Genomic DNA, 27,293 nt, shown 5'->3' on the forward strand with positions numbered 1-27,293 from the left:
TGGGGACACACATTTGTGAGCTTCTCTGGGTTAAAACCTTGAAGTGATATTGTACACTCATCATTTCGGATGGTGCCATTTCCCTCATAATATGCCACCTCGTAATCCAGGGGTATATGAAAATTTTTTAAAAGATCATTACTTAATTTGGTGCTGGGGTTACTTATAGCTTTAATAACCCCCATACTACCTTTTGCTGGCAATTTTCGGTAATAGGAACCATGCAAGGACCAAGCATTAGACAGACACTGATTTCCAGTCATACAGCATGGCAGGTAGCCAGACTCTCATTTGGGAAAAGTACCAGGAATAACATCCAGAGACTTGGAATTTAACCATGCCGTTTGTTAGTTATGTGAACTTGAACAAAATCAAGACCAGATCACAGTGAATTGAGGTTTTGTACAATTTTATTTGCGAAACAGGGAGTTAGACCTCTAAGTGTAGACCCAGCTCAAACAACCTGGAAATATCTTGAACTTTGTTTTAGTGGTATAAGCAAAATATATCAGTTCTCTGACTCTGAGTAAGATTTGCAGTTGGATCGTCTTCACATTCAGCATATCAACCCCAAAATTCCCTGCTAGAGTTTGCTAAGGGGCCTCTCTCACAGAAACAATTACAAAAGATGCAGCCATTATCTGCCAGGAGTTGGATTTTGCTTGTTTGTTTGTTCGTTTGTTTTTCCATTCAACCATTCTTCCCTTTCTTCTTCATTGAAATTCCAAAGTGAGTCCAACTTCTTTGTTTCTAATTGTCTGTCCTATCTTGTTTCTCTAAGGTATCAGTTATTAACTGTGATATTTTCTCTCTGTCTCCTTCCTGACCTTTGATCTGTCTCCATCTCAAATTTAAATTTTAGTTTTCTGAGGCGGAAACTGTATCTACAACTCAGTATTTCATCACATCACAAACATTGTGCTTGCTCTGAAAATACAGCTTCCTCTCACTGACATTTTATTTTTAATAGAAGATTGATTCCTTTATTTATTTCCAGGTCCACTCCAATATCATACCTCTATATAGTTTCTTTGTAAGTTATATTAGCTGAACTAATTAATTCTTTTTTAAAATGTGTTTTTTTTTTAAAGTAACATAAAATTTACTATCTTAGCCATTTTAAAGTGTTCAATTTGGCAGTATTCAGCACATTCACATTATTGTACAACAGATCTCCAGAACGTTTTCATCTTGCAAAACTAAAATTCTATAACCCATTAAATAGCAATTCCCCATCTCTTCCTCCCTCAAGGACCTCATCGGCCACATTTTACTTTCTGTTTCTATGAATTTGACTACCTTATTTATTTGGTTTTTTAAAAACGTTTTTATTTATTTGACAGAGAGATAGTACAAGTAGGCAGAGCGGTGGCAAAGGCAGAGGGAGAAGCAGGCTCTCTGCTGAGCAGGGAGCCCCACGCGGGGCTCAGTCCCAGGATCCTGGGATCATGACATGAGCTGAAGGCAGCTTCTTGACCAACTGAGGTACTCAGGAGCCCCAATGAATTTGACTACTTTAAATAGCTCATATAGGTGGCATTTTTAACAAAATCTGAACTATATTTTTATTACATAAACAATCAGAGAAGTCATGGCAATATGATTTTATGTTAGTGTATTAGCACATCTGTTGTTTCGAAGAGCTTCTGCACATATTAAGTCCCTCTTTATTCAGTACTTTCCTGTCACCCTCCTTCTCAGACTTCCCACTCTTCCATCCCTTTTCATCATGGCCTTTAAAACTCAATCCCACTATAAACAAGCACTCTATACTCTTAGCCTTAACTAAAATTTCACTTTCCCTGGAGAGTCCCTCTCCCCCTCTCTATACCTATAATGGCAACTCTTTGTTCTCTTGTAATCATAGAGTCCAAGGCCATGGTGGCAGGGTGTAGGAAGGAGTATATTAATTACTAACCTTTTGGTTAGTAATTATAGAGACCCAAACTCATATCTAGCTTCAGCTTAAAAAAGAAAATAAGTTGCTTCTGGACTTATATAACTGAAGAGAGGTATTCTCAAAGATGCAAACAAATATCAGAAATATTATTAGCCTTCAGCCATCATTTCCCCTTGTCTCTGCTTGAATTAAATTTCTCAGGCTTCTGTGGCAATTTTCTTCTAGGTAGTTGGCAAGATGGCTACTGATAATCACAAGATCACATCACCTTTACCTTTTCTTAAGGAGTACATCTATAATGCAGGAGTATTCTAGTTAAAATAGCTTGGGTAATAAAACTATTCTTTGATCCACTTACTGTCTATGGAGAATACTATATTACTGATTCATCCTGGGACATGATAAACCCACTACTTTGAGAGACTGGACACCAAAATTGATAGCTCGTCCAAAATCACAAGACATTCTGTATCCAAAGAAAAACAAAATGGGCTATCTGGTAGAGAAGAAATAGCATTCCCTGGCACCTCATCTTAGTTTTTGTTTGTTTGTTGTTTTTGTTTTTTTTAGAGTCTTATTTATTTATTTATTTATTTTTTTAAAAGATTTTATTTATTTATTTGCCAGAGACAGAGGGAGAGAGAGCAAGCGAGCACAGGCAGACAAAGAGGCAGGCAGAGGCAGAGGGAGAAGCAGCTCCCTGCCGAGCAAGGAGCCTGATGTGGGACTCGATCCCAGGACCACGGGATCAAGACCTGAGCCGAAGGCAGCTGCTTTACCAACTGTTTTAAAATTTATTTTCAGTGTGCCCAAATTCATTTTTTATGCAACACACCCAGTGCTCCATGCAATATGTGCCCTGCATAATACCCACCACCAGGCTCACCCAACCTCCCAGCCCCCGTGCCTTCAAAACCCTCAGATTGTTTCTCAGAGTCCACAGTTTCTCATGATTCATCTCCCCCTCCAATTTCCCCCAACTCCCTTCTCCTCTCCATCTCCCCATGTCCTCTCATCTTATTTTTAAATCATTTCTCCTCCACCTTCCTCTAATAAAAGCTAACAGACCTTTCTTCCTTTGAGACATGTTATCCAGCCCCTACTCTCAGCCATCTCCTGCCCTTGGTCAATATTTAACTTTGATGGTTGGGACACTAGTCTTTCCAAAATATCCATCATCATAGTGTATGACTTCAGTGTCCATTTGGATGACTTCTCCAGTAGTCTGAAGTCCTAGATTCATAGTTAGTTAATCTCCTAAAATCTAGTCATCTTAACCTATTTTCTGAATCTTATCAACCATACAAATCTGGTTTAAAAACCTTGAGATTCTAATATTAACTTCTCTGGCCACAGACTTCAGCTTCCTACTAACATGTCCACATGGGTATCTGACAGAAACATTGAATTTGATATGTCTAATTGGTAAATGATGGCAGCCTGAGTTAAGATTGTGCCCTGGGGACCACTACAGTGCATGCACCTTGTCTCTGACCTGCTTGTCCACCTGACAAAGAGCAGCTGCCCATCAACAGCGATTCCAGCTCTCACCAGATCTCCTCCTTTTTGATTTTCAGAGTTCTAGTCTAGGTGCATGTGCAGCAGCACGCGAAAGGCACCAACGGCATCCTCATATCGCCACAGTTAGATGCGGTGAGCATCAAACAGGGTTCCCTTCACCCACATGAGTTCCCTTTTGTCTTCTCAGGTTCCACTCTGTCCCCTCGGATCTCCAGTTTGCACCTTCCTTCCCTACGTGTCCTGCTGACCTACACTGACTGTAGGCCCAACACACGCAGAGGAGACTTCCAGATATTACTTCTCCAGTTTCCCTTCATGTCGATGAGTGATTATTCTCTGATCTTCCAGCCATCACTTTTTAAGATCTTTATGGTTCCAGTTCTTAAACTTCGGACAATCTAATCCCTACAACAAATCTATTCCATGTCATTCATAGGAGTTCTCCTTCCCTTATCAAACTATAACTAAGACACCAGATGGGAGGTTATTGTACAAAATTCTGAGAAGTATCTACAGAGATAAAGGCCTAAAAAAGCAAAAGAATCCAAGTCAAAGGAGATTTTATATTCTTGGATGTGTTTGAAAAGTTCTGATTTAATTGAAGTGAGGGGAATAGCAGGACTGAAAAACAAGGTGTCACCCATGAATTTTATGTCTCCAAATCACTTAGGATGCTATTTCTGTGTATCCTCATCCCTTTCTGTTCTCTCTACATAATATCTAAGAATCATTAAGAATTTTTTATTAACTGGTCCTATGTTTTTCCCCACCAACTTCAAACATTGTATATTAGATTTCAGTACAAAAGGGTAGATTCAACCCATTTTCAAACACATCTTTCAAACACTGGGAAAGAGGACTGGGCAAGGAAAATTGTGTACAAAGAAATTAAAATCAGAAGCATTGGTTCCTTTTTGTTTTATTAGCAGCACCAAATAGCATAGCAATGTTTTCAAGTTTCTGTGGGAAGATTTTTTCCAACTTAGCATTCTCTGCCCAGTCAAACCATTAATCAGGTGGGAGAGAATGAAAAATAAGTTTTCTGTCTGAAAGCACTGACAGATTTATCTGCATACCCCCTTCCTGAGGAAGTTCCATGAGGAGTGGTGACAGGTATGAGAGTTGTTTGAGATAAACCCTCATGACTCACAATAGGGCGACACTAGGAAATGTTGAGGTTGGTAAGTCAGGAAATCGCATTATATATGATTTATTTGGAGACATAGAGCTAACCACTAAAATAACTAAAAACTGATGTTGTAGAAGTAGCAACTTCTAGAGAGGGATATTAGTAGTTGGTAGGGTAAAACCTTCAGTACAACTTTACTGTCTTAACCGTGTACATATATATAAATATTTTCCAACAAAGCAAAAATGTACCCATAACTTATTTAAGCAAAATTTTCTTAAGGAATCAAAATATTAAAATTTCATATTATCACAAATACCAAAACCTGCCCAAGAGCAACTGCTTACATTGTAGGTGCATTCACTTCAACGTGGACAGACACACTGGGTCATAAACTGGCCCCCATACACAGAAAGAAAGGAGAGACCAAGGAAGAGGCAGACCATTCCAGATTGGTAGATGGCAGGTTTAATAACCAAGGGAACTTATTGATGAAGTTTGTCTTGGGTGGCCTCAAGACAGCATATCTCTGAACCTAACCTCCAGGATCTTAAACAGTCACATGTCCAGTCCAGATGGTCTCAACAACACAGTACACAGTACTCCCCGAAGGCTACATCCTTGGAACATAATATGTACACAATAAATAAACTCCCCTATGGAAACAGTGGGCAGAACATGGAAGGGCACGGGAGGCAGTGAGGAGCCTCCAATTGCCTAGGTCCAGATCAAGAGTGGACTGGTGGTCATGTTCTCTCAGTGACCTCCTTCAACATGTAGTAAACATGACAATCAAAGTAGTCACCAAGTCGTTTCTTTTTCTTGAGTACATCTCAGCTGGAGGAAGTGAAAACTGCATAATTTAGGAAGAGGAAAGAAAGTGTTGGGATCCTGCTCATTTACTATTCTATGGGTTCAAAAATATATAGATGTTCAAATACGGCCCTTTGTTTCTTGTGGCCTGATCGCTAGGAATGCCTCTTGGATATCTATCTTTAGCTTCTTATTCTACTTCTGATTTCAATCTATGTCCTTCCTTTTCTCTTCTCTTCATTTTCATTTCTCTGGGTACATGAATTACATATATATCTATTTACCGCCCCCCATAGGTGCTCTTTTATATTATCTGCAAATCTCTTTATACTAGCTGTATCTGAAAACTTCTCTACATTCAGGAATTCATTAAGCAGATGTCTAATACCGTAAAAGTTAGACACAAACCCTGTCCTTACAAAGCGTATGGTCTAAAGGAAACAGATAATAAACAAAAATAATGTTGTTGGTAAATGCTCTAAAAAGTGAGTTAGAGGGTCTTCTAGAAATGCTTGGTAGGGCCTCCATAAACCAGCCTAGGTGGATCAGAGCATTACATTTGAAGCCTTCTTGGCTTAAAGACATCATCTTCAAAGCTATACCCATCTGTCACCCCAAGTTCCAAAATACAGAGGTAACATCTGACCTGTCTTTAATTTCCATATAGAATCATTGCCATGTTCTGCCACTTGATAACGTGGAAATACTATGGATATGGTTCTTCTTTGTGAACAAAAATCTAGAATACTCAGGTTCAGTCTCTGTAGATTGCTTACATGAGCTTTAAAGTAAGCCTAGTCAGCAGACAGTCACGTTTTTTAATAAGCCAAATGCTCTATTTATATTTTCTAAACTACAGTTAACTCATTTAAGATTGTTTAGCATTTCGGGCAGTTTACCACCATAATATCAAGTCTTTCTTGGTATCAATTTTGGATCCATTATAATGTGTCTATTTTTAGTGAAGCTATGATGGAACACTTTTTGATGATCTTCTTTCCTGGAAACCTGAATAATTTCATCTGATTGCCCATGTCTTTTGTCAAGCTTCAATAACTAGCAACAACATTTTCAGAAATGAAAAAGAAAGAGATTAAGTAAAAGAAAAAAAATGATTGTCTTTTCCTGACATGATTACAGTTTCACTTCTCTATCCCTATATCAAGTGCTGTAGACAGTAACTTCAGGTGTCATAGCAAGGTCAGAAGCTTTTGCTAAACACTCCACTTAGTAATCATGTATTTTCATTTAATTATCCCTTAAAGTAATTTTATGGTTGTCAGTATATATGTACTAACCTTCACCTTCTCTACACTGAAATTCTCTTTCCTTCTTTATGGGGGAAAACATGGACTTAGAGCTAAATATATCTAGCTGCCAGCCTGGCTCTTTCATTTATAGGCTACGTAACCTTGGGCATGTTCTTTAACCTCTCTGAGCTTTCTCCATCTATAACACAGAGGCCGTAATACTTTATACTGCCTGTCTCCCCTCTGCACTACTGGCATCTTGTACCAGATAGCTCTTTGTTGTAAGGAGCTGTCCTTTACTTTATGTTTTTCACACCCTTGGTCTCTCTATTCGTTAGATGCCGGTATAACCCCTCCCCTTGGAACAATCACAGTTCTTTCCAGACATTCATTGCCAAATGCCCCCTCAGCAACAGTTACTTGATTGTTGAGTGGGTTAAATGAAGTTATATATGGGTCATTTAGCACATTTTGGCACATAATATGTACACAATAAATATTTTTTGATTATTGGTAGACCTGGATTCCCAGTAATAATAATGACAATAACCACATTGTATTGTACAAAAACAAAGAATGAGAAATCCAAGAAGGAAGGACTTTTGTTATTATCAGGGAGAAGATTGGCTGTAATTCAGGAAGGAAATAATTTAATGTTAGTTCAATTAGAATTGTAAGCTTTTAGTTGTACCTATTCTGGAGGAAGGAAAGGAGGAAACCCGAATAAGTTGAAGCATTTGTGAATTTGACACATACCAACTTCAGCACCAGCTGATATTTTTTCTTTTAATCCCCTGAAAGCATATCCATTGGAATTTTAAACTAAATTTAACCCTTAGTTTCCAGGTGTCTGATAATATAGAAAGAGCTCAGCTTCGAGAAACAGAAAGATCTAGGTTCAAATTCCAGCTCACCATTTAGTTGGGAAATTTCAAACCATTCTGAGCTTATTTCCTGATCTGCAATATAAGGAACAGAAATATTACCATTTGATAGTGTTTCACAAATATTCTGTATTTTATCTGGCAATTTAAAATAGAACTCAAGCATTAAACACTTGAAAACCTATCATTTCTTGGTATCTGCTATGAACCAGGCATTGGTCTAAGAGCTTGGCACATATTAATTCACTTAATCTTTAAAACAAAAATAAAAACTCCAAGAGCAGTAGAGCACTAAGCTAACTCCCCTTTAGGAAAGGCACTGGGGTGCTAAGGAACTTACAAAGGTCACATGGCCAGGAGGTGATGGAACTAGAATTACACCATTGCAACTCCAGAGTCTAAACTAACAACTAAAGTTTCCTAATTCTTATCTTCCCCTAGTTAGGTACATAATAGTTGGAGTCTGCATTAGGTCCCTTACATTGAAGGAAATGCCTTTTCAAATAGACTGTTGGGTTAAGAAAATAAGACTGACATGATAATTCAGATTCCGAATTCTGGATTCAAAGTCTTGCATAAGTTTGGATCACAGCAAAGAAAAAGAGTCCGAACGTTTAACAGACCAGAAAGGAGAGTGATTAGAAACTTATAATGAACAAATAGCTAGGGCTCAACTGCCTATAAAGCAAGTTTATTTTTATTACAAGAGACTCATTCATTTATGGATCATGTGCAAATCTTTAGCAAAGTATGGGGGAGAAGTTGGAGCAGAAGCAGATATCTCTGAAATGGTCTCAGTTTCCTGAGAGTCTATAGGCTTCAGAGAGGAGATTGTCAATGAAATGAATATAAATGAAAGAACATACATGGGTTCTCCCCACCCCAGGGCAACTGTTTCACTTGTTGAGACACATATAGAGATGCCCTATTCAGAAAAGTGTTTCTGATTTTGCATTGATTGCAGTATTTAAAGCTAGATGCCTATGTAGATTTTTATCACAATCTTTGTTAAAAATTAAATCCTGTATTAAACATTTGTTCAAAATTTGCCTAAAATTTTTGAAAATTTTTTATCAAGATTTAATTAATTTATTTGACAGAGTGTGTGCATGTGTGTCTGTGTGTGTGTGTGTGTGTGTGTGTACAAGAGGGGGAGCAGGAGAGGGAGATGCAGTTCTTGATCCTAGGACCCTGGGACCATGACCCCAGCCAAAGTCAGAAGCATAACTGACTGAACCCCCCAGCTGCCTCTGTTTGCTTGTTTTTTTAACACAGAGTATAAAGCATACAAGGTGTGTTGGGTTGGATACCAAGTTGGAGTCAGTCTAGGAAGGGCCCTGAAGAGCTGTGACGTTAAAGTGGTGAATAATGAGGGTAGAAAAAAAGAGGCTGTATCCGAGGGACATCTCCCAAGGAGAACGGATAGTTCTTCAAAACTGCTTAAATGTAGTGAGTGTAGCAAAAGGGGGAGCAGAGGTGGGTAGGTGGTGATGCCATTAGCCAAGACTAGGAAGGGCAGAGATCATATTCCCTGAGGGGAAACAGTGGAAGAGAGGGAGTAAGGAGTGATCAGATGACTTCATTTTCAGAAATGTTGAGGTGGCACTCAACCCCCAGCTGTAAATAGCTGATGGGATACTGGATATATGAATCTGAGTTTGCAGTGGTGACGATCGTTAAGAGTTTTTGTTGCTAGGTTCTACGCCAAGCATTTTGTACTCTGTAGCAGAAGTTGCTATTTCTAAATATATGTCCTCCCTCAATAACTATACTCCCCTTTATCTATACTAAGAGAACCCATGGTTTGTGGCTAGGTACATTGCTACTTGGAAAGAGACTATACATCCCAACCTTCCTTGGCCAGCTGTCATTATGCGACTAAATTCTGACCAATGCCCTGGAAATAGAAGTGTTCTCAAAAAAGCCCTTTCCTTATCCTTCTTGATGCGAGAATGCAGACAACTACATGGCTACGAGAGACAGATACTTAGCAAAGGAAGTCACCCATAGTACAGCAACCACATGAGCCAGTACCTGCATACCAGGAGCCTAGTGAGAACCAGCCCCAGGCAGCTAGTGAGAATTATTCATGGACTACTAAGATTTGGATGTTTTGCCTTTTAAAACAAAACCAAATCATAACTAGGGCATGTACATTATCTCATATAATCCTCATATCAACACTATCATTATAACGAATTCAGAAGTGAGGAATGAGGTTAGGAGAAATGAGGAGAGAGGTTTGCCCAAGGTCATCCAAACAGGAAGAAGCAGAGCTGGGATTCAGTCCAGATAATCCAATGGCAGAGGCCATAATCATTATCAATAAGCATTAGGAAACAATCCAGCTCTCTGACCATTCCAAAGGTACCCCACACAGATAAAAATCAGCTGTTTCTCTTTTGTAACTTCTTATTAAACTATAATATCTGTAGAGAAAAGAGCACATCCTTATTTTTTAAATGAGGAGCATATTCAGCCAAAGCATTATCTCGTTTCTAACCTAGATTCTTCCTCTTCATTCATGTGCTCATTTTCCTTCATCCCCAGATAAAGGCCACATAAGCATCATTCTTTCCGTGTTTATTTTATGACCCAGAAACACATTATTAAAGTACGCTAGAGACTTCTCTTTTGCAGGCTAAAAAGCCGTGGGTCCTTATGCCTTTCTTTATAGACTTAAATTTCCTAACTACTTGAATTATTCCCACTGTAAATCTTTAAACATTCTTTAATTCCTCTCAATCTTTTACCTAAGTCCCACTCAGGGTAGCAAACCAAGCAGCATATAGGGCTTGAGAAGGAGTCTTTCCGGCACTTCCTTTGTGCCAGGCCCGCATTCACGCATTAGCCCACCCATCATATTGAGCAGATTTAAATACTTGGTGAGTTAAGAAGTACTTTCTGTTTTTCAGAGACAAAGAGAGCTTTGTGTTATTGCTGAAAAGCCACATAAATAACTTGAAAACAAAGAGTTTGTCAATTATGTTTTCAGGATTTGTATTTGGCTAACCACAGTCCACTAAAATTCATCCGTGGACAGGAGGACATGGGAAAAAGTGGTACAATAGTTTCTTTCCAGGACAGATCCAGTGGATCAGCGGACAGGGAGAGGTACACCATGATAGAGAGGTAGATTTATAAAGAGCAGGACAACTGCCATGGGTCAGGTGTGAAGAGAAATAGCTCAGGAAATACAACTTGCTATCACACACCCCCAGAAAAATCCAAGTGCCCAGATAGCTTAGATTCTGCAGAAAGATCTATGCCACTGTGAAATTCTAAAAATTGGAAGTTGTTTTCAGGTATTTGGGTAAAAAAAATTCAGAAAAGGGAAGTGGCTTTTGTTAAGAAGGAGTACTCAGAGGGAAGATTAAGATTTCAGAAAGTTGGGCGCCTGGGTGGCTCAGTGGGTTAAGCCGCTGCCTTCGGCTCAGGTCATGATCTCAGAGTCCTGGGATCGAGTCCCGCATCGGGCTCTCTGCTCAGCAGGGAGCCTGCTTCCCTCTCTCTCTCTCTGCCTGCCTCTCCATCTACTTGTAATTTCTCTCTGTCAAATAAATAAATAAAATCTTTAAAAAAAAAAAAAAAAAAAAGATTTCAGAAAGTACCCTAAAGATGCTTCAGAAATAGGGAAAATTAAAGCACCTGGGTGGCTCAGTCATTAAGTGTCTGCCTTTGGCTCAGGTCATGATCCAAGGATCCTAGGACCCAGCCCCCTGACAGGCTCCCTGCACAGCAGGGAGTCTGCTTCTCTGTCTCTCACTCCCCCTGCTTGTGTTCCCTCTCTCACTGTCTCTCTCTCACTGTCAAATAAATAAGTAAAATCTTAAAAAAAAGGGGGGGGAATACGGAAGATCAGAGGGAAGTTGAAATTCATTGACACTGTAAGGTAATTACAGAGATGAGATAGGAAAGAAACAAAGGGTAATTATAGAGATGAGATAGGAAAGAAACAATGGGAGTATCATTATATGCCCATAGATAAATAATCTGAAAGATTTGCAAGTTCTGAAATCACTATCATTAAAAATGATTTTTTATTTATTTGATATAATGGTAGGAACATGAAATTTAGATCCAAAGGTCTTATACATCACACAAAAAATGAATTTCCCTAATACATGAAAACTGTTGTTGATAAATAAAAAAGACCTATCACCTCAATGGAAAGGGATATAAAAAGATAGTTTATAGAAGGAAAAAGACAAATAGTTCATCTATGTTTGATATAATGCCCCACTGTACACAAAATATGACAATTAAAAATTAAAACTACCAATGAAATACTGAAGCATGAAAATATGTAACAAAATATTATTGGCAAGATTATGTGGGAATAGGCTCTTTCATAATCCTGGTGGGAATGCAAATTGATGCAATTTCTTAGGAGAACAATTTGGCAATATCTCTTAATTACAACGGTACACATCCTTTCACCTAATAGCCTTACTGCTATATCTTTAAGTCATTTATACTCCTACATTATGAAATGACTTGTGTTTAAGGCTTTTCTATTGTAGCATTTTTTTAAATTTGAGTATAGCTGTCACAGAGTGTCACATTGGTTTCAGGTATACAACATAGTGATTAAAAAAAGTTTATACATTATGCTATGCTTGCCACAGATGCAATTACCATCTGTCACCATACAGTGCTATTACAGTATCATTGACTATATTCCTTATGCTGTGCCTTTTATTCCCATGACCTACTCAGTCCCTGACTGGAAGCCTGTATCTCCCATTCCCCTTGCCCCACTTTGCCCAGCCTCCCACCCCTCCTCTCTGGCAACCATCAGTTTATTCTCTATATAGGCCTGATTTCTCCTTTTTATTTGTTTATTTCTTTGTTGTTGCATTCTTTCAGATTCCACATATGAGTGAAAACATATCTGTCTTTCTCAGTCTAACTTACTTTACTCAGTGTAATACCCCCTAGGCCCATTCATTTTATCTGCAGAGGGGTATGATCTCATCCTCTTTACGGCTGAATAATATTCCTCTGTGTGTGGATGTGTGTGTAAGTCTCGCATCTTTCTTATTGATTTGTCTATCCCTGGACAATCAGGTTGCTTCCATATCTTGACTATTGTAAATAATGCTGTAGACATAGGGTTGCATATGTCTTTTCAAATTAGTGTTTTTCTTTTCATTTCTAGGGTAAATACCCAATACCCAATAGTGGAATTATTGGATTGTATAGTATTTCTATTTTAGTTTTTTGAGGAACCTCCATACTGCTTGCCACTGTGGATGTACCAGTTTATATTCCCACCAACAATATACATGTGTTCTTTTTTATCCACATCCTTAGTCACAGTTGTTATTTCTTGTCTTTTTTATTTTAACCATTGTCTATTTTTATCTTAGCCATTCTGAGAGGTATAAGGTGATATCTCATTATGGTTTTGACTTACATCTCCTTGATGATCAGTGATATTGAGCATCTTTTCAGGTGCCTATTGGTCATCTGTATGTTTGTATATATTGAAACATTTTTACCATGACAAAAGATTTTAAAACATTTAAATGCTCATCGGTAAGGGCCTGGTTAGACCCACAGTGATTCACTTGATCAATGCAATAATACTTCATTGTTTCAAATAAAAACTGAAGATGAGTTCTTTATGTATAGATCTGGAATGACTTCTATGCAGAGTTACTAGGTGAAGAAAATAAGGTACAGAATAAAGTATACAGTTTATTAGCATTAGCATAAAAATGGTAGAGAAAGCTTTGTTCACTAGTATATACATAGAATTTCTCTGCTTAGATAGCAAACTAACTAATACCAACCTAATAATATTGCCCCAAAAGGAAATGGGGACATATTTCAGAGGGAAATTTTCTCTGCATAACCTTTTGTACCTTATAAATACTGAAGATATGAAAGTATTGGATTTTTTAAATCAAAGTATAGTACATATAAAATGCTGTTTGTTTTTTAAATTAAATAAAAGCTAAATTAAAAACACGTCTAGGCTTGGGTCTAGCCTCAGCCTCTCCAAGAATTATTTGAACCCTTGATATACAACTTACCTATTTCGGAATTTCCCTAGCAGTAAATGGTACTTCTTGCCTCTCACACACTGTTTCAAGAAACCAATGAGAAAAGAAGTCTGAAAGCACTTTGTAGACTATAAAATACTCTGCAAATACAAAAAAAAAAAAAAATTCTGTCTATACATAACTGTACTGAATGAGCCTAGATCCCTGCCATAAAATAATAGTCTAATAGTTTTGTTGAAACTCAATTTAAGAATGTTCTGCAAATTCTAACGCATTTATTTCTGAATTGTTGATTCTGGCTCCAAACAATGATTTTTTTAGCCTTAAACACAAAAAAGAACTCACCTCATGTCATGTAATATTAAAAAATAGTTGTGTGGAACTCAGAAAATAATATACTTAATGTACTAGCAAAGCTTGTGATCTCAAAAATTCTACTATGAGGATTTGCTTACCAGAGAGAGAACTTTTATAGAATAAACACTTACCCCAATCATGAGAGCATATGTGTATAAATGCAAATGACCATAAATCTAATTTACCCAAAAAGAGATAGATGCCCCATATACACTCTAGAATGGAAATGCCACATACAATTCATTTTTCTTAATTGATGATGTCTTCTTTTATCATTCCTTTGAATGTGATTCAAAGGCAAACTCTGGACTCCAACTGCTGCCATAATGGTGTCTGCTGTGTACATGAGCTTAAGGAATGGTTGGGTGGCCAGACACAATCATGCTTACTCTCTACATTTCTACATGTTTCTCCTTCCCTCTTCCTTTTGCCCTCCCCCACCATGATTTTCTACAAAAAGATTCCTAGGTAAGAGAATTCCATCATAGAAGGATTTATGCAGCCTGGTAGTGAGAAGGAAAGAGGTTCTCCTCTTCTTCCTTCTCTTCATCCTCTCCTTCTGCTAAGGATTTTCTATTCCTAGAAATCCTTAGCAGAAGGAGAGGATGAAGAGAAGGAAGAAGACCTTGTTTGGAACTCAGTTAGATATTCTACGCTCTGGCTATTAAAATGTGGAAGGGTAGGAGAAATGTACATGACCTAGTTCATATCAATATTATTAGATTTTATCTACATATAATCTAATCAGAGAAGATTGAGAATGTCCAAACAGTAGCTCACTTAAATCAACATCAGAATCCACAGAAGTTGAATGACCTCTTCTCTGTGTAGATTTCTGTCCTAGGAGCTATAAGATGCTGACAGTGTTTGTGACTCAAATAAGTTTTCAATATAACAAAAAACAGATATGAGACATTCTGAAAAATTCAGAGTAACTATAAAAGCAGTACATGATGGGGACACCTGGGTCGGTTAAGCATCTAACTCTTGATTTCAGTTCAGATCATGATCTCAGGGTCGTGGAATCGAGACTTTTGTTGGGCTTCACACTGGGCACAATACCTGTTTGGGATTTGGGATTCTCTCTTTTCCTCTGCCCCTTCCTACACATGTTCCCTCTCCCTCTCTCTCTCAAAAAAAATAAAAAATTTTAAAAAATAATAAAAGGCAGGACATAATAAAATTCATGATATATCAATTCATGATATATCATGATACCTCAGGCAGGTGAAGTCTGGCCCAGTTTTATGGAGGTATCGATATGAACAGACCTTGGCAAATGGATAGGATTTACTGAGGTAGGAGGGGGTCCGATGAAGATTATTAAAGATGAGTACAAGAGATAAGGCTGCAAAAGCTGATCATTACTTGGTCTTGATGAGCAAGAAAAAGAGCTTGCATTCTGGGCTATAAGTCAGGGAAACCTTTTGAAAGTATTTGATTAGGGTGATGAAATCTTCAAAGTCATGGTTGAGGGAGGTTACGCTGATAGCAGTATCCAAGATAGACTGGAGGAAGATAAAGAAACTTGGGCTGGGTACATCAGCCTGTTATTGGAATAGTTCTGTCTGAGGTGACCGTGGTCTGAACAAGGGTGATAACATTGGAGATGGAAAGCAGACAATATATAAACTATATAAAATAAACTGTAAAAATGTTTTAAAAGAGATTTTGGAGAGTAAAATTACTATACAATAATAGCTAAATTATTATTTAGCAAAGTAGCAAATAAATAATTGCTAAATATGGGGGCTGAGAGATATTCAGGTGTCAAAGTTAGTATATTGGAAGGTTAGAAAGATCCTATTTCTTATTTTTTTTTAAGATTTTATGTATTTATTTGTTTATTTGACACAGAGACAGCGAAAGAGGGAACACAAGCAGGGGGAGTGGGAGAGGGAGAAGCAGGTTTCCCGCTGAGCAGGGGGCCTGATGAGGGGCTTGAACTCAGGGCCCCAGGATCATGACCTGAGCCAAAGGCAGACATTTAATGACTGAGCCACCTAGGTGGCCTGGAAGATCCTATTCCTTATTAGAGTCTGGTCCCCTTTCCTGAGTGTGCAAACACACTCAGGCTTTTCTTCTGTCATACTTTGTATTATTTAGCTTTGTGGTCTCTATTTATCCATCTCCCTCACTAGATGGTGAGATGCTTGAGCATAAATATCATGTTTTGGTTGTGGTATAACTGGCACAAAATATGTGTATACAACCTGGACATAAAGGAGAGAGAATAGAAGAGAGGGCAGGAAGTACCTGTTAGAGGGAGAGATGAGCAATGGAATTTTATATGTGGAGAGTTAGAAGTAACAGTATATTGTTCAAAATAATACACATATATAGATTTTTTCAAAGCTTACCTCTATTACCGTCCAATCAGTACCACACATCACATGGCACATCCCGAACGTATATTCTCAAGACTCTACCATAAGGCCAGCCTCCCACCAGCCATGACTTCCTAGTCCCATTCTACAGAAGTTTTCAAAGGTGCCCGCAAGACTACTGGTGAGCTTTTTGGTAAAAGCCAAAGCCTTAAGATGTGCATAACTTTGATTCTCCATTTGAACTGTAAGGTATGTAGTCTACGTAAATAAACATGGCTACATGAAAAAAATAATTAAGGGAATGCTGTCACATAGACATTTATAACAGCAAAACTTTTTGAAAAAAACCTAACTAGCCAAAAATTGGGGATTAGCTAAACAAATTATGGGCTGTCTCTACAAAGGAATCTTTTACCATCATAACCAATGATGTAGCAGATTACCCAATGGAAAGATGATCCCTAATTACCAATGTGACAACAGCAAATTACTAATTATAAAGAAATGCATAATATAATCTTCTTTGGTGATGCTGTAATATTGTTAAAAGACTACATACCCACAGATAATAATATTATCTGTGGGTAATGGTATCATGGGGAATATGCACTTCTTTTACTTTCTACTTTTATATAGTTCCAATTTATTCAATAAACAAGTATATCTTTTATAGTAAGCTATACTTGAAACTTCAAGAGTAGACTTTGCTATATTCATTTTTTATGTACAAGGTATAACACAAAATATCGCACATACATGTTCCATAACTGTTCGTTGAATGAAGAAAAATATATGTAAATATACATTTAGTTCTTATAAATAAAATTTATATAGGATATAAATATAAGAAATACATATCCCCTAAAGCAAGAGTTATAGCAGTCATCACCACAGAGGAAAGCAGTATGTCACCAGCATGACTCACAGAAGAACACGGTCACACAGATCAGGCCAAAAAACTACAGTGAGAGGAAGAAAACCACCCAGTAGCCATCACCTGGCAGGAAACAGAACCAGCAGCTTAGCTAAGGAAGGCGAAGAGTACCCAGAATTTTAGGAATCGCATCCTCCCCACAGAGCCAAAGAAGGCCAGGCTGTTGGCCCGCGGGCCTGACTCAGGAATCCTTCACCTGTCTTCTGGAATTCAAGTGAAAATCACTCCTCTGTTCCGAGTGCTGATAGTGACCTTGTTTCGCACAGCCAGTGCAGCACTGAGAACCCTCCCATGGGCGGGAGACATTTTGGAAGATGGGGAGTATAGTCTGGAGGAAGGAGGTTTTGGAGTTTAGGTAAGAAACAACCCTGAGGTGCCTGGGTGCCTCATTCAGTTAAGCAGCTGCCTTCAGCTCAGGCCCTGATCCCTGGGTTGTGGGAGTGAGCCCAGCATGGGGCTCTCTGCTCCTCAGGGAACCTGCTTCCCCATCTTTCTGCTCTTGCTCCCCGTTGCTTGTGCTCACTCACTCTGTGTGTGTGTGTGTGTGTGTGTGTGTGTCAAATAAATAAATTAGTAAATACCTGCCTTAGAATGAAAGAAAGAAAAGAAGAAAGAAAGAAACAACCTTGCCACTAACAGTGTGTGAGTTTTGGCAAGTTGCATTTTCTGGTTTTACGTGATGAAAATGAATTAGAAAAATATATCTAGCTCTGTTGTCACAAGACAGGGCAAAATCAGATAATGACTGAAAAAAAAATTAAGAAGTGCCATCACTGTTAAACTGTAAGATACGTTACCTTTACTACTGGTTGGTTAAGTGATTTCATAACACTCTGACAGAAGAGGAAAGACCTTTCATGTGGTATTAGTGTAGTTGATCTGAAGCTGCCAACAAGTCGCACTTGCCCTACCAACCTTCCACCTACTTGCCTGCTTCTTGACTATGGAGATGGAAACAAGCGAGCAAGTGCTCTGTCCTTTATGTAGCAAGGAAGTGAGTAGTTAGGTTGTTGTTTGTGAGGATGGATTTGGCAGTCTAGCATACTGGCAGCTAATCAGATCTAGAACTTACCATCTTGCTCGTAATGATTATGAACAAACACCATAGCCTAAACTGTGATCTCAGTGAGGGGAAGTTCCATGTAGCGCTGCTCAGCTTTACAGTGTCCGTTCATAGCTAAACACCTAGAATGCAGTAGGTGCTCAATAAATAAGTGTGACAGAGTCTGAACATGAGTAAAACTTAATTTCTATTCCATAACCTGTTCTTTGACTGACGTATGTGCTCATTTAACTTTCATCTGCCTCTCATCACACCTCACTGCAAAATAAGCCTTTGAAAAACTGGATAGATTTTTTCCCCCAAATCCCAGATTAGCAAACAATTGTGTTTGGCAACTTGTTTTTTTTGTTTTGTTTTGTTTTTTCTACACTGAAGTACAGTATACACTTAGGTGTTTGGACACCAGGTACAAATAGACTTTGTTAACTAGATGAACACATGCCAGTCTTTCAGTTAAATTTCTGTACTGAACCATACCTAGGTTTTTAGGTTATGGTAATCACAAATAGGGGCGTTAACTGGAACCACAGGACGTGACTTTGCTGAACTTCAGTATCTAGAGACACATCCTAGCAGGCCACAGGAATACATTTGCATTCCAAACTTAACTTCCCTGTAATCTGACCTCTATCTTCTATTTCACAACAGACAGCAACCCCTTCTGTATAGCTCCATTTGTACAAATAAATAGCCACTTACTAATTTGTAAAGAAACCCAGAAGGTTGGGGGGGGGGTAAACAAGTAAAGCTACAGAACAAGTACAACAAAATATGAGATGATTGTGTAGATTGATGATTAAAATAAAATGTATGATAGCCAAAGGTGTGGAGGAGCTGGGGGAGGGACTAGGGATTCTTAATGCCCACTATAAAATTAATGCCCACTATAAACTTAATGCCCACTATAAACTTAATGCCCACTATAAACAGAATGGATCTTTTTTTATTAAATCTGCAACTTCAACTCATTCAAGATGGCTTTAATATGAGAACGTAAGAAATAACAGTGTCTTGCAAATGAGCTTTGGTCTCAAGTGGAAATGACTTCATAGCTGGCTTTTGACTTATTAGCTAACACCTTGAACAAATAACTTTTCTGAGCTTCAGTTTCAGTATCTGTTAAAAATTAAGAGAACAGTTAGTTATATGAATTACTGATAAGCTCTGTGAAGTGCATAGCTGACAGGGAGACGCACATTAAGTAGTATCCATTACCGGTCATGACCTCTCTTACCAATAAAAGGGTTTACCAATGTACTCAAGTATTATTATTCAACATAAGCTACTTCCTTTGAAAACATAATGGTATTAACTGGGGAGAGGGCAATCCTGGGCGTTCCAAGGTGAGGAGGCACTGGCAGGCTGGCAAAGGTTACACAAAGGAGTATTACTGGTTTGAATATTGCTCAAAGTCAAATTTTATTTTTTAAGCAAGATTTTCCAAAACAGCTTGTTACTGTTTTAGTTTTTCCTTAAGCTTTATAATTTAAAAGAATTTATTCAGTCTGTTCCTTAAGAGCCCCACTCAGTAAAATCTCAGGGATAATCCTTAACTGAGACAGTTTTCTGGTGAAAACTCAAGAGCTCCAAGACATTTCTGGGACAGAAAGAAAGGCTGAAATTTAAAATGACAATATAAAAGTACATAAAAAGCTACCAGGAGGAGTTACAAAAGGAAACTGTCCTGATTTCATTGTGACTCCCCATTAATCAGATTATCAGAAAGAAGAGTAAAAGGAGTACACTTAAAAAGAAGGAGCTTTGTAAAGACATGCAGTAGAAACAGTAGGAAAGATTTTCAGGATGATCCCCTAACAATGTCATGTTCAAAAAAGTTTCCATGCTCCTATTTGATCTTTCTGCTTTTTTCAGTGAGCACTAATAATTTGCTTCCTAATGATCCATTTGCTCTCACAGATGTTTAAGGAACATATAAAATAAATCTTTATTTTGGAACTTTAGCATATAACAAAAGAAAATTAAGAAAGAATAGTATAGGTAAAGCAAAACGATAGACACATGCTTACAAATATTTTACACAGCTGTGTTCTTGAACTATCGGTCAACCTCTCTCTCCCTTCCCCTGGGATGAGCATCATTTTAACTACACTCAATGTCAACCTTTCTTCTTTGTTACCTTTACCTGTCGTTACTCAAATTACTGTCCTCAGATTCCATGCTGGCCCTCACCCTTAGATTGTGTAAACCAAGATCATGCATCTACATCTCCAAAGCTTATTGTTTGTGCGGTCATGATGTTATTGTTTGGCTGTCTTCATTAACATGTACCATCTTCATCAACACAACTTTCTTATTCTAGGAAGCTCTGGGCCAGTGAGATAAAAATTTATTAGTTATTCTCAACACCCTGAAACTCTCGCTTCAAAGCAGTGGTCTTGTGTCCACCAATCCTAAGCCATTATATCATAATCATTACCTAATTCTAATCAAGCCCTTGTATTGAAAGATCCATCTTAAACCAGAATCCAAAAGCCTCATAAATGGTACATTGTCCTTCCCACTACAAAATGCTATTAAAACTTTGTTGAGTAAGAAAGCTTCCTTAACCATGGTAAGCAAGAAACTCCGTTTTGCCTTAGCAACAAGTTATTTTGGTGGTATTTTTAGGGAGCCACCATTCAGCAGTTGCAAGCGTTCTTGGATGAATGTGCTCCTTCCTTAGTCTGATGATTATGACATATAAGAGGGGTGTGTGTGCACGTGTATGTAATTCAATCCATAATAAGAAAGGTTTTTATATCTACTGTTAATGTGGCTGCTGCCTTTTACTGTTTCTTCTGTCATTAAGGGAAGTTCAATTCCTTACTCTATTGAACTTCCCTTAAGCTTTCTCTTAAATGCTGTGCTTTCCAGTCACTGTCCTTTGTTTTCCTGGTGTGCAGTGGAAAGTCTCGGGCATTCCATATATCTAAAAGTCCCTTATTTTCCCAGGGTATTTAGCATCTTGTATATAGTAGGTGCTCATGAAAATGTTTGCAGTGTTTAAAAAAATAATACGGGGCGCAATAGGGAGTCACTTGCTCCAAGCCAGCAAACCAAGACTTACAGAAATGCAACTTAATTACCATCTGGAATTGTCTGATCAGCACTAGTGTATCTATGTGATAGACACCCATGCAAAGGAAGATTACCTTGCCTAAAACAGTTCTTTCTTTTCTTTTACTAACAACTTTTGTGTCTTGCCTTGTCTCTGCCTATAAGTCTTCCTTTTTGTACAGCTCCTTGGAGCTTACTTCTCTTTATTAAATGGGATGCAGCCCAATTCATGAATCATTGATTAAAGCTGATTAGATCTTCAGAGTTACTCAGTTGAACTTAGTTTTTTAGCATTATTATTTCTCTTCATTGTACTTGCTCAGGCACTTGGGCAACTAACCGTCTCCTGTTTTGTGGCTGGTTTGACAAGCCTGTACCTGAGGCTTCTGTCCCTGGCATGATGTCCCTGGCAGTTTCCACCCACTGACTTTTGACAGTTGTCAAAGGAAGTCTACAAATAAACCGCATGCTAACAAAGCTGAAAAAAAAAATCATTATTTTGACCTTATACAAGTAATACTACTTTAACAATTTTTCTTCTCACCATACTTTTATTTCTCTCTTACCTAAATCACAATTTAGCAACTGTAGACTAACATAAGGGTTTGAAATAAATAAGGAGAGAGAGCAGGGAAGAGAATGTTTTAAGAAATGAAGGTATGGGGCGCCTGGGTGGCTCAGTGGGTTAAAGCCTCTGCCTTGGGCTCAGGTCATGATCTCAGGTCCTGGGATCGGGCCCCACATCGGGCTCTCTGCTCAGCAGAGAGCCTGCTTCCCCCTTTCTCTCTGCCTGCATCTCTGCCCACTTGTGATCTCTCTCTCTCTGTGTCAAATAAATAAATAAAATATTTAAAAAAAAAGAAATGAAGGTATGGCCTCAGAATATTTTTAGAAAATTAAAAATTAATTTTTAATTAATTAAAAAATCCCCAGAAAGCCTTCCATCCAAAAAAAAAAAAAAAAAAAAAAAAACATCCCATCTCCTTACAGATCAGAACTGTTACCTAGTTTCTGCCTAGATATGATGGGGGCAGGGCGGGTATAAATCAGTATAATTTACCCCTAAGGTTCTTTTCAATCCTTTCATTTCTAAACCTGAGTTTTGGATTTAGAATCCAAAACTGGATTGGATTAAAAAGTGTAGCCCCCAACATACCAGAGTTCTACATTCCCCACCCTCTCTTCAAAATAAGTAAGTAAGTAAGTAAGTAAGTAAGTAACTATGTCACCCTCCATCTCTGCGATGACCTAGTTCTGCAAGGGGAAAAGCAGCACTGGGGGGTATGCCAGTGTGAGCAACCGTACTGTTCTTGATAGGAGGCTCTGGCAGCCAGAGCAGTGTCCAACCCAGTGGCTTCACATCGTTTCATAATTCTGGGGGGCTCTGAATTTCTGTCTTTGGCCCTCAGTAGACTAACCTAGGAAAGCCGACTGATAGGGGGAGAGAGTGAAAAAGTGAACCAGGCCCCGTGACAACATTTCAGATGCTGGGGCATGCAGGCGTGGAGTCTCGTGTTTATTCTTTGTGGCTGGGACACAGCTGGCTTTGAATTAGAACATTAAATATACAGCACCACAGTTTGGTCTCTGGCCCGGCCTCTGGTTTATGGCACTAGGCCAGTTCGCCTCTGCCAGCCAGGCCCTGGCTCTGGTTCTTCTATACAGGGATTACCCCTCAGCTCGCAATCACACCTGTTAGGTGTTTCTCCTCCGCCCCAACAAACACCTCCCACACCGCGTGGAACCGGGGTGCAGAGCGGGGCGGGGGAAGGGGGGAGAAGGGGGCGGAGAAGCAGGGCCCGGCCTTCGCCAGCGGACCCCCTTGGGAATGGGCTTCGGAGGTGGGTCGGGAGGGGACCCTGCGTAGGCGGGAGCGGTGGAGAAAGACGGAGAGGGGCATGGGGAGGGCCGGGGAAAGGGGCGTCGCTGCTCGCTGTACGCTTCAAGAGCCCGCCGCCCAGGCGGCGGGGCTGAGCGGCAGAGATGGGGTTTGCAGCAGCCTCTGCACTCTTCTTCGCAGCCCCAGCACCACCACCCCTCGCCGGGCCGCGGCGCCGGTTAGGCCACGCAGAGTGAGCGGGGGCGCCGGCCGGCTGCTCCTCACCCAAGACTGGAGGGCAGGGCGCGGTGGGTCCGCGGCAGGGGGACTCCGCGAGCCGGGCGACCCGCGGTGTCCGCAGCACATCAGCTCCTGCTGCCATTCGGCAGCGGCCGGAACGGAGCTCCCTGCGCGCCCCCCGGGGGCCGGCAGCGACCGGGAGGCTGCGCGGCGCGGCGCTCGGCCCCTCGGCCCCGCAGCTCCACGCACCCAGCGGCGGCGGCGGCGGCGGCGGCGCGGGCTCGGGTGCCCAGGCAGCCTCTGAGCCCATGGCGGGCAGCGATGCGGACCGCGAGGGTCGCGCGCGGAGGAGCAGCGCGCCCCGGCGTCCCGGGGAGCCCTGTGGGCCGGGAGGCGAGACTGCGGCCAGCGGCCCAGAGCTGCTGTCCACTGCTGAAGCGCCGGCCGACGGCGCTGCGCTGCCCGCCTGGATGCGCCTCTACTTCTACGGGATGCACGGGATCACCCTGGACGTGCTCCTGTCCTCGGCTCGGCGCTTCGCTAGCAGCCCGGACCTCCGGATGCTGGGCTTCTCCTCGCCCTATCGCTGCCTGCTGCACTCGCTCACCCACTTCGCCCTGGAGAAGGTCTACCTGCAGCAGCGGCGCTGCCCCAGCGCCTTCGTCTTCAATTTTCTCCTCTACCCCTCAGCGCACGTGGCACTGCAGACCCTGGCGGGCCAGGCGCCGCTGCTCGGCCTGTGCAGCGGGCCGGGGGGCGCGGCAGTACCGGGAACACTGGACCTAGCGCTGCAGTACGTGCTGGCACTCTACCACTGCCATGTGTTTCTGAACCGCTTCCTGCGCTTGCGGTACTGGCGGCCGCCAGAGCAGCAGCAGCAGCAGCAGCGTTGGCCAGGCGCGCCCCCCGTCCCTCGGGGCGCCGGGACCCCTGTGGTTGCAGGTGGCCCGCGCCACCTACCCCGAGGCGGCAGGGGCGTCGGAGGAGCCCCCAGTCACGGGCTGCCGGGCCTGCTCCGCTTTCTTTTCTTCGGAATGCACGGCTTTTTGGATGAGATCTTCTTCACTTTCTTCTTTAATTTACTGGGGCAGGGAGATGGGGTAACCAGCGGCCACACGTCACTCTGGTCCTTCTTTATGTACGGCAGCTGCAGTTTCGTGGTGGAAAAGCTCTACTTCCATCTCCACTGGAGTCGTGGCTGGAGCACTTGGAAGCGGATACCCATCTACGTGATCTTCATCTATGTTTGGGAGTTGTCCTGGGGTCTGGGACTCCGCATGTGCGGCGCTTGTTCCTGGGACTATTCTCACTATCCGCTCAATTTCATGGGCCTCATCACCCTGATGTATTTACCTGGTTGGATATTCCTTAGTGTGTACCAGGACCTACTTTTCAACGTGTTGTGGCGGGTGCAGTACATACCAACTAACTAACAAAAAAAAAAAAAAAAAAAAAGCCACTCGATTCCCACGCACCAATTCGATTTATTTTTACATGTTAAAATGGAGTGGGTTTTTTAGCCTTTTAATTTTTATACATTTTACTAAACTCTTTCAGTATGTTCTATTCGACATTTTAGTTTTTCTGACACTTTGGGACCTATGCATAATACAATATTTTGAAGTATTACTCACAACATAACTCAAAGTACTTGTCAATATTTTAAGACCCCTTACGAGCCCAGATAGCAAAACCATTATACCTTAACATCAGGAGCTGTAGTATATTCACTAGGTGGGTGATAACTACTAATCTTTTTTTAAGCAAAGAAGTTATTCAAATCAGAAATTACTGATCATTGCGAGATTTGGCGAAATTTTCTAATTTAACAATTTGTTTTCTTTTTAATACAATTTCATTTTAATTCCCTGCCATATTTACCAATCACTGCTGAAACTCGGTGTCTTGCACTGATAAAAGGACCATTAACAACTCTTAAAGTGCCTCCCTCTAGCACACAGGTGGAAAGAAACTGACAAATGTGAAAATACATCCTGTGGATCGATTTTTAAATAAGAAATCTTTTCTAGCAACTCAGACAGGCAACACTGTGTTAAGATACTTGATCTCCATCCTGGAAATGATTGTTTTTCCAATGTGGATTAGCCTTAAACGCCAAGTGTGTTAATTTTGATCAGATCCTGTGTTATCTATAGCTGTAAATTTTGTTCTAAAATGTTTACCTTATATGCCCAAAGGCAAAGCAAAATTATACCACCCTCAATAGAGTTCTAACTCTAAGGACTCTTTCTACATGAAGTTTCAAGGATAGAAGCAGTTCCTTAGAATAAAATGAACCGGAATCTGCATTATACTCGAATTAGGCCTAATTGTATACTGTTATGTGTTTTCAGTGTATTTCTGTCATGGCTCACTTGTAAACATCTTTCTTTTTCCTTCTGGACCCACAGAGTTCTTGGGCCAAACCTGATGTGCTAATGTGCATTATAAATCAATGATAGCATTTTGGTGACTCATTATTAATGTCTGGAAGCTCCAAAGTTAAATGAGATGATAAAAAACATTTTAAGAAATTTTGTCTAATCAATTAATAATGTCCTTTAAGGTTGTTTGTTGTTTCATTATATTTAGAAAAGGCAAGTAGAATTGAGTATAGCTCAGCCAAGGATGACTAATACTTTCTCAGTTTTCATTACAAAGATAATTAGGAAAATTTAGAGGGTGTACAAATGAATAGTTTCTGCTTCAAATTATTAGCTTGTCTATGCTATGAAAGGGGACTTCGTTCTGTTTTCAAAAAATGCTTGCTGTGGCATTAGAAACGAATATGTCCTTAGGCGATTGTCAGGAATAATTTCGAGAAGGTTGTGAGCTAAATTGTTAGTAATGCAATATAATCAACCCTACTTGTGAGATGGATCATGTTAAGCTGATTATTAGCTGAGTAGCAACTAATAAAAGTAAGCCAAAGGTTTGTGGAAAGTAAAAGTGTCACTTTATGACACTTGGCCAGAGGTGAAGGATTTCTGAAAACCCTGGTAAGGAAAAAGGGTAAGTATAGACACGGAGTTAGTCAGATGCTACATAAAATATTTGTAATACAAATGTGACACGTGCGCAGGAATCTGAGTTAAGTTTGGTACTATTCCACACCACATATTCCTGTGAATTAACCAAATCCTTGACTTCTAGAATACCTGCTAAACATACATGTTTGCACTTCCGTCGTCCTTCCTGTGCCGCTCCTCCGCCCTGCTCACCTGCTCACCGACGTTCTTAGGGTCAGAAATCTGTCAGAAGTGGGGAAGCCTCTTACTTTTTCTTTGTTTGTTTTGCTTTTAATGTTAATCCTATTTTTTTAAAAAAAGGTTGCAGTTTCCATTCATTCAAGAAACCGTTATTGTGCACCCACTCTTTGCAAGGTATTTGCCTGAAATCTGCAGATACAGCAATGACCCAATACAGACAAAATCTCTGTCCTTGTGAAGCTCAGGTATTAGTGCTCTGATTTATAGCAGGTTATACCTACTTGGAAAGCTATCCTTTCAATACTAGGCAAAGAGAGGCAGTTGCCAGGAGGGTTCTCATCAGGGCTGTCCCTGGAATATTAATCTATCATCTCTAAAACAAAAGCCCATTAATAGCCCCTCTGCTAGTTCTACAAAGACTTCATTCATATGTAGTCAGGAAGTGATTATGCTGTCTATTAACTCAGCACCTTGCTGTAGGGCTTCTCATTCTGTTTATTCAGTTTCTTAAATGACATTTTGCTGTAGCTGAAACTTTAAAGAAAAAAAGGGCAAGAACCATTAGATCAATTTTGTTAATTCACTAGCAGTTCAGATATAGAAGTGCTGAGTCAATATAATAATATTTAAGTAACACCACCTGCCAAAAAATGCTGCTGTGTTACATATATAAAATCTGAAGTAAATATATGTATGTCTCCATGTATATATCTTAAATATATATCATATATATATATCTTAAGTAGATACATATAATCTTAAGTAAATATATATCCATA

At 40.0% G+C, this 27,293-nt stretch overlaps 1 protein-coding gene across 1 annotated transcript; it reads left to right on the plus strand.

The window, feature by feature from the left end:
• Window positions 1-23,512: 23,512 nt before the first annotated feature.
• TMEM229A (transmembrane protein 229A) lies at window positions 23,513-26,651 on the plus strand. The gene has a single exon (XM_082692446.1). The coding sequence runs from the start codon at window positions 23,614-23,616 to the stop codon at window positions 24,736-24,738; it is 1,125 nt and encodes a 374-aa protein (XP_082548572.1). The 5' UTR covers window positions 23,513-23,613; the 3' UTR covers window positions 24,739-26,651.
• The last annotated feature ends 642 nt before the right edge of the window (window positions 26,652-27,293 follow it).

The sequence above is a fragment of the Mustela nivalis genome, assembly GCF_964662115.1.
Source record: "Mustela nivalis genome assembly, chromosome: 12".
Taxonomy (NCBI): Eukaryota; Metazoa; Chordata; class Mammalia; order Carnivora; family Mustelidae; genus Mustela; species Mustela nivalis.

Excerpts from the sequence above, each read along its gene's own strand:
- TMEM229A (XM_082692446.1), top strand. The coding sequence starts at position 23,614 with ATGGCGGGCAGCGATGCGGACCGCGAGGGTCGCGCGCGGAGGAGCAGC.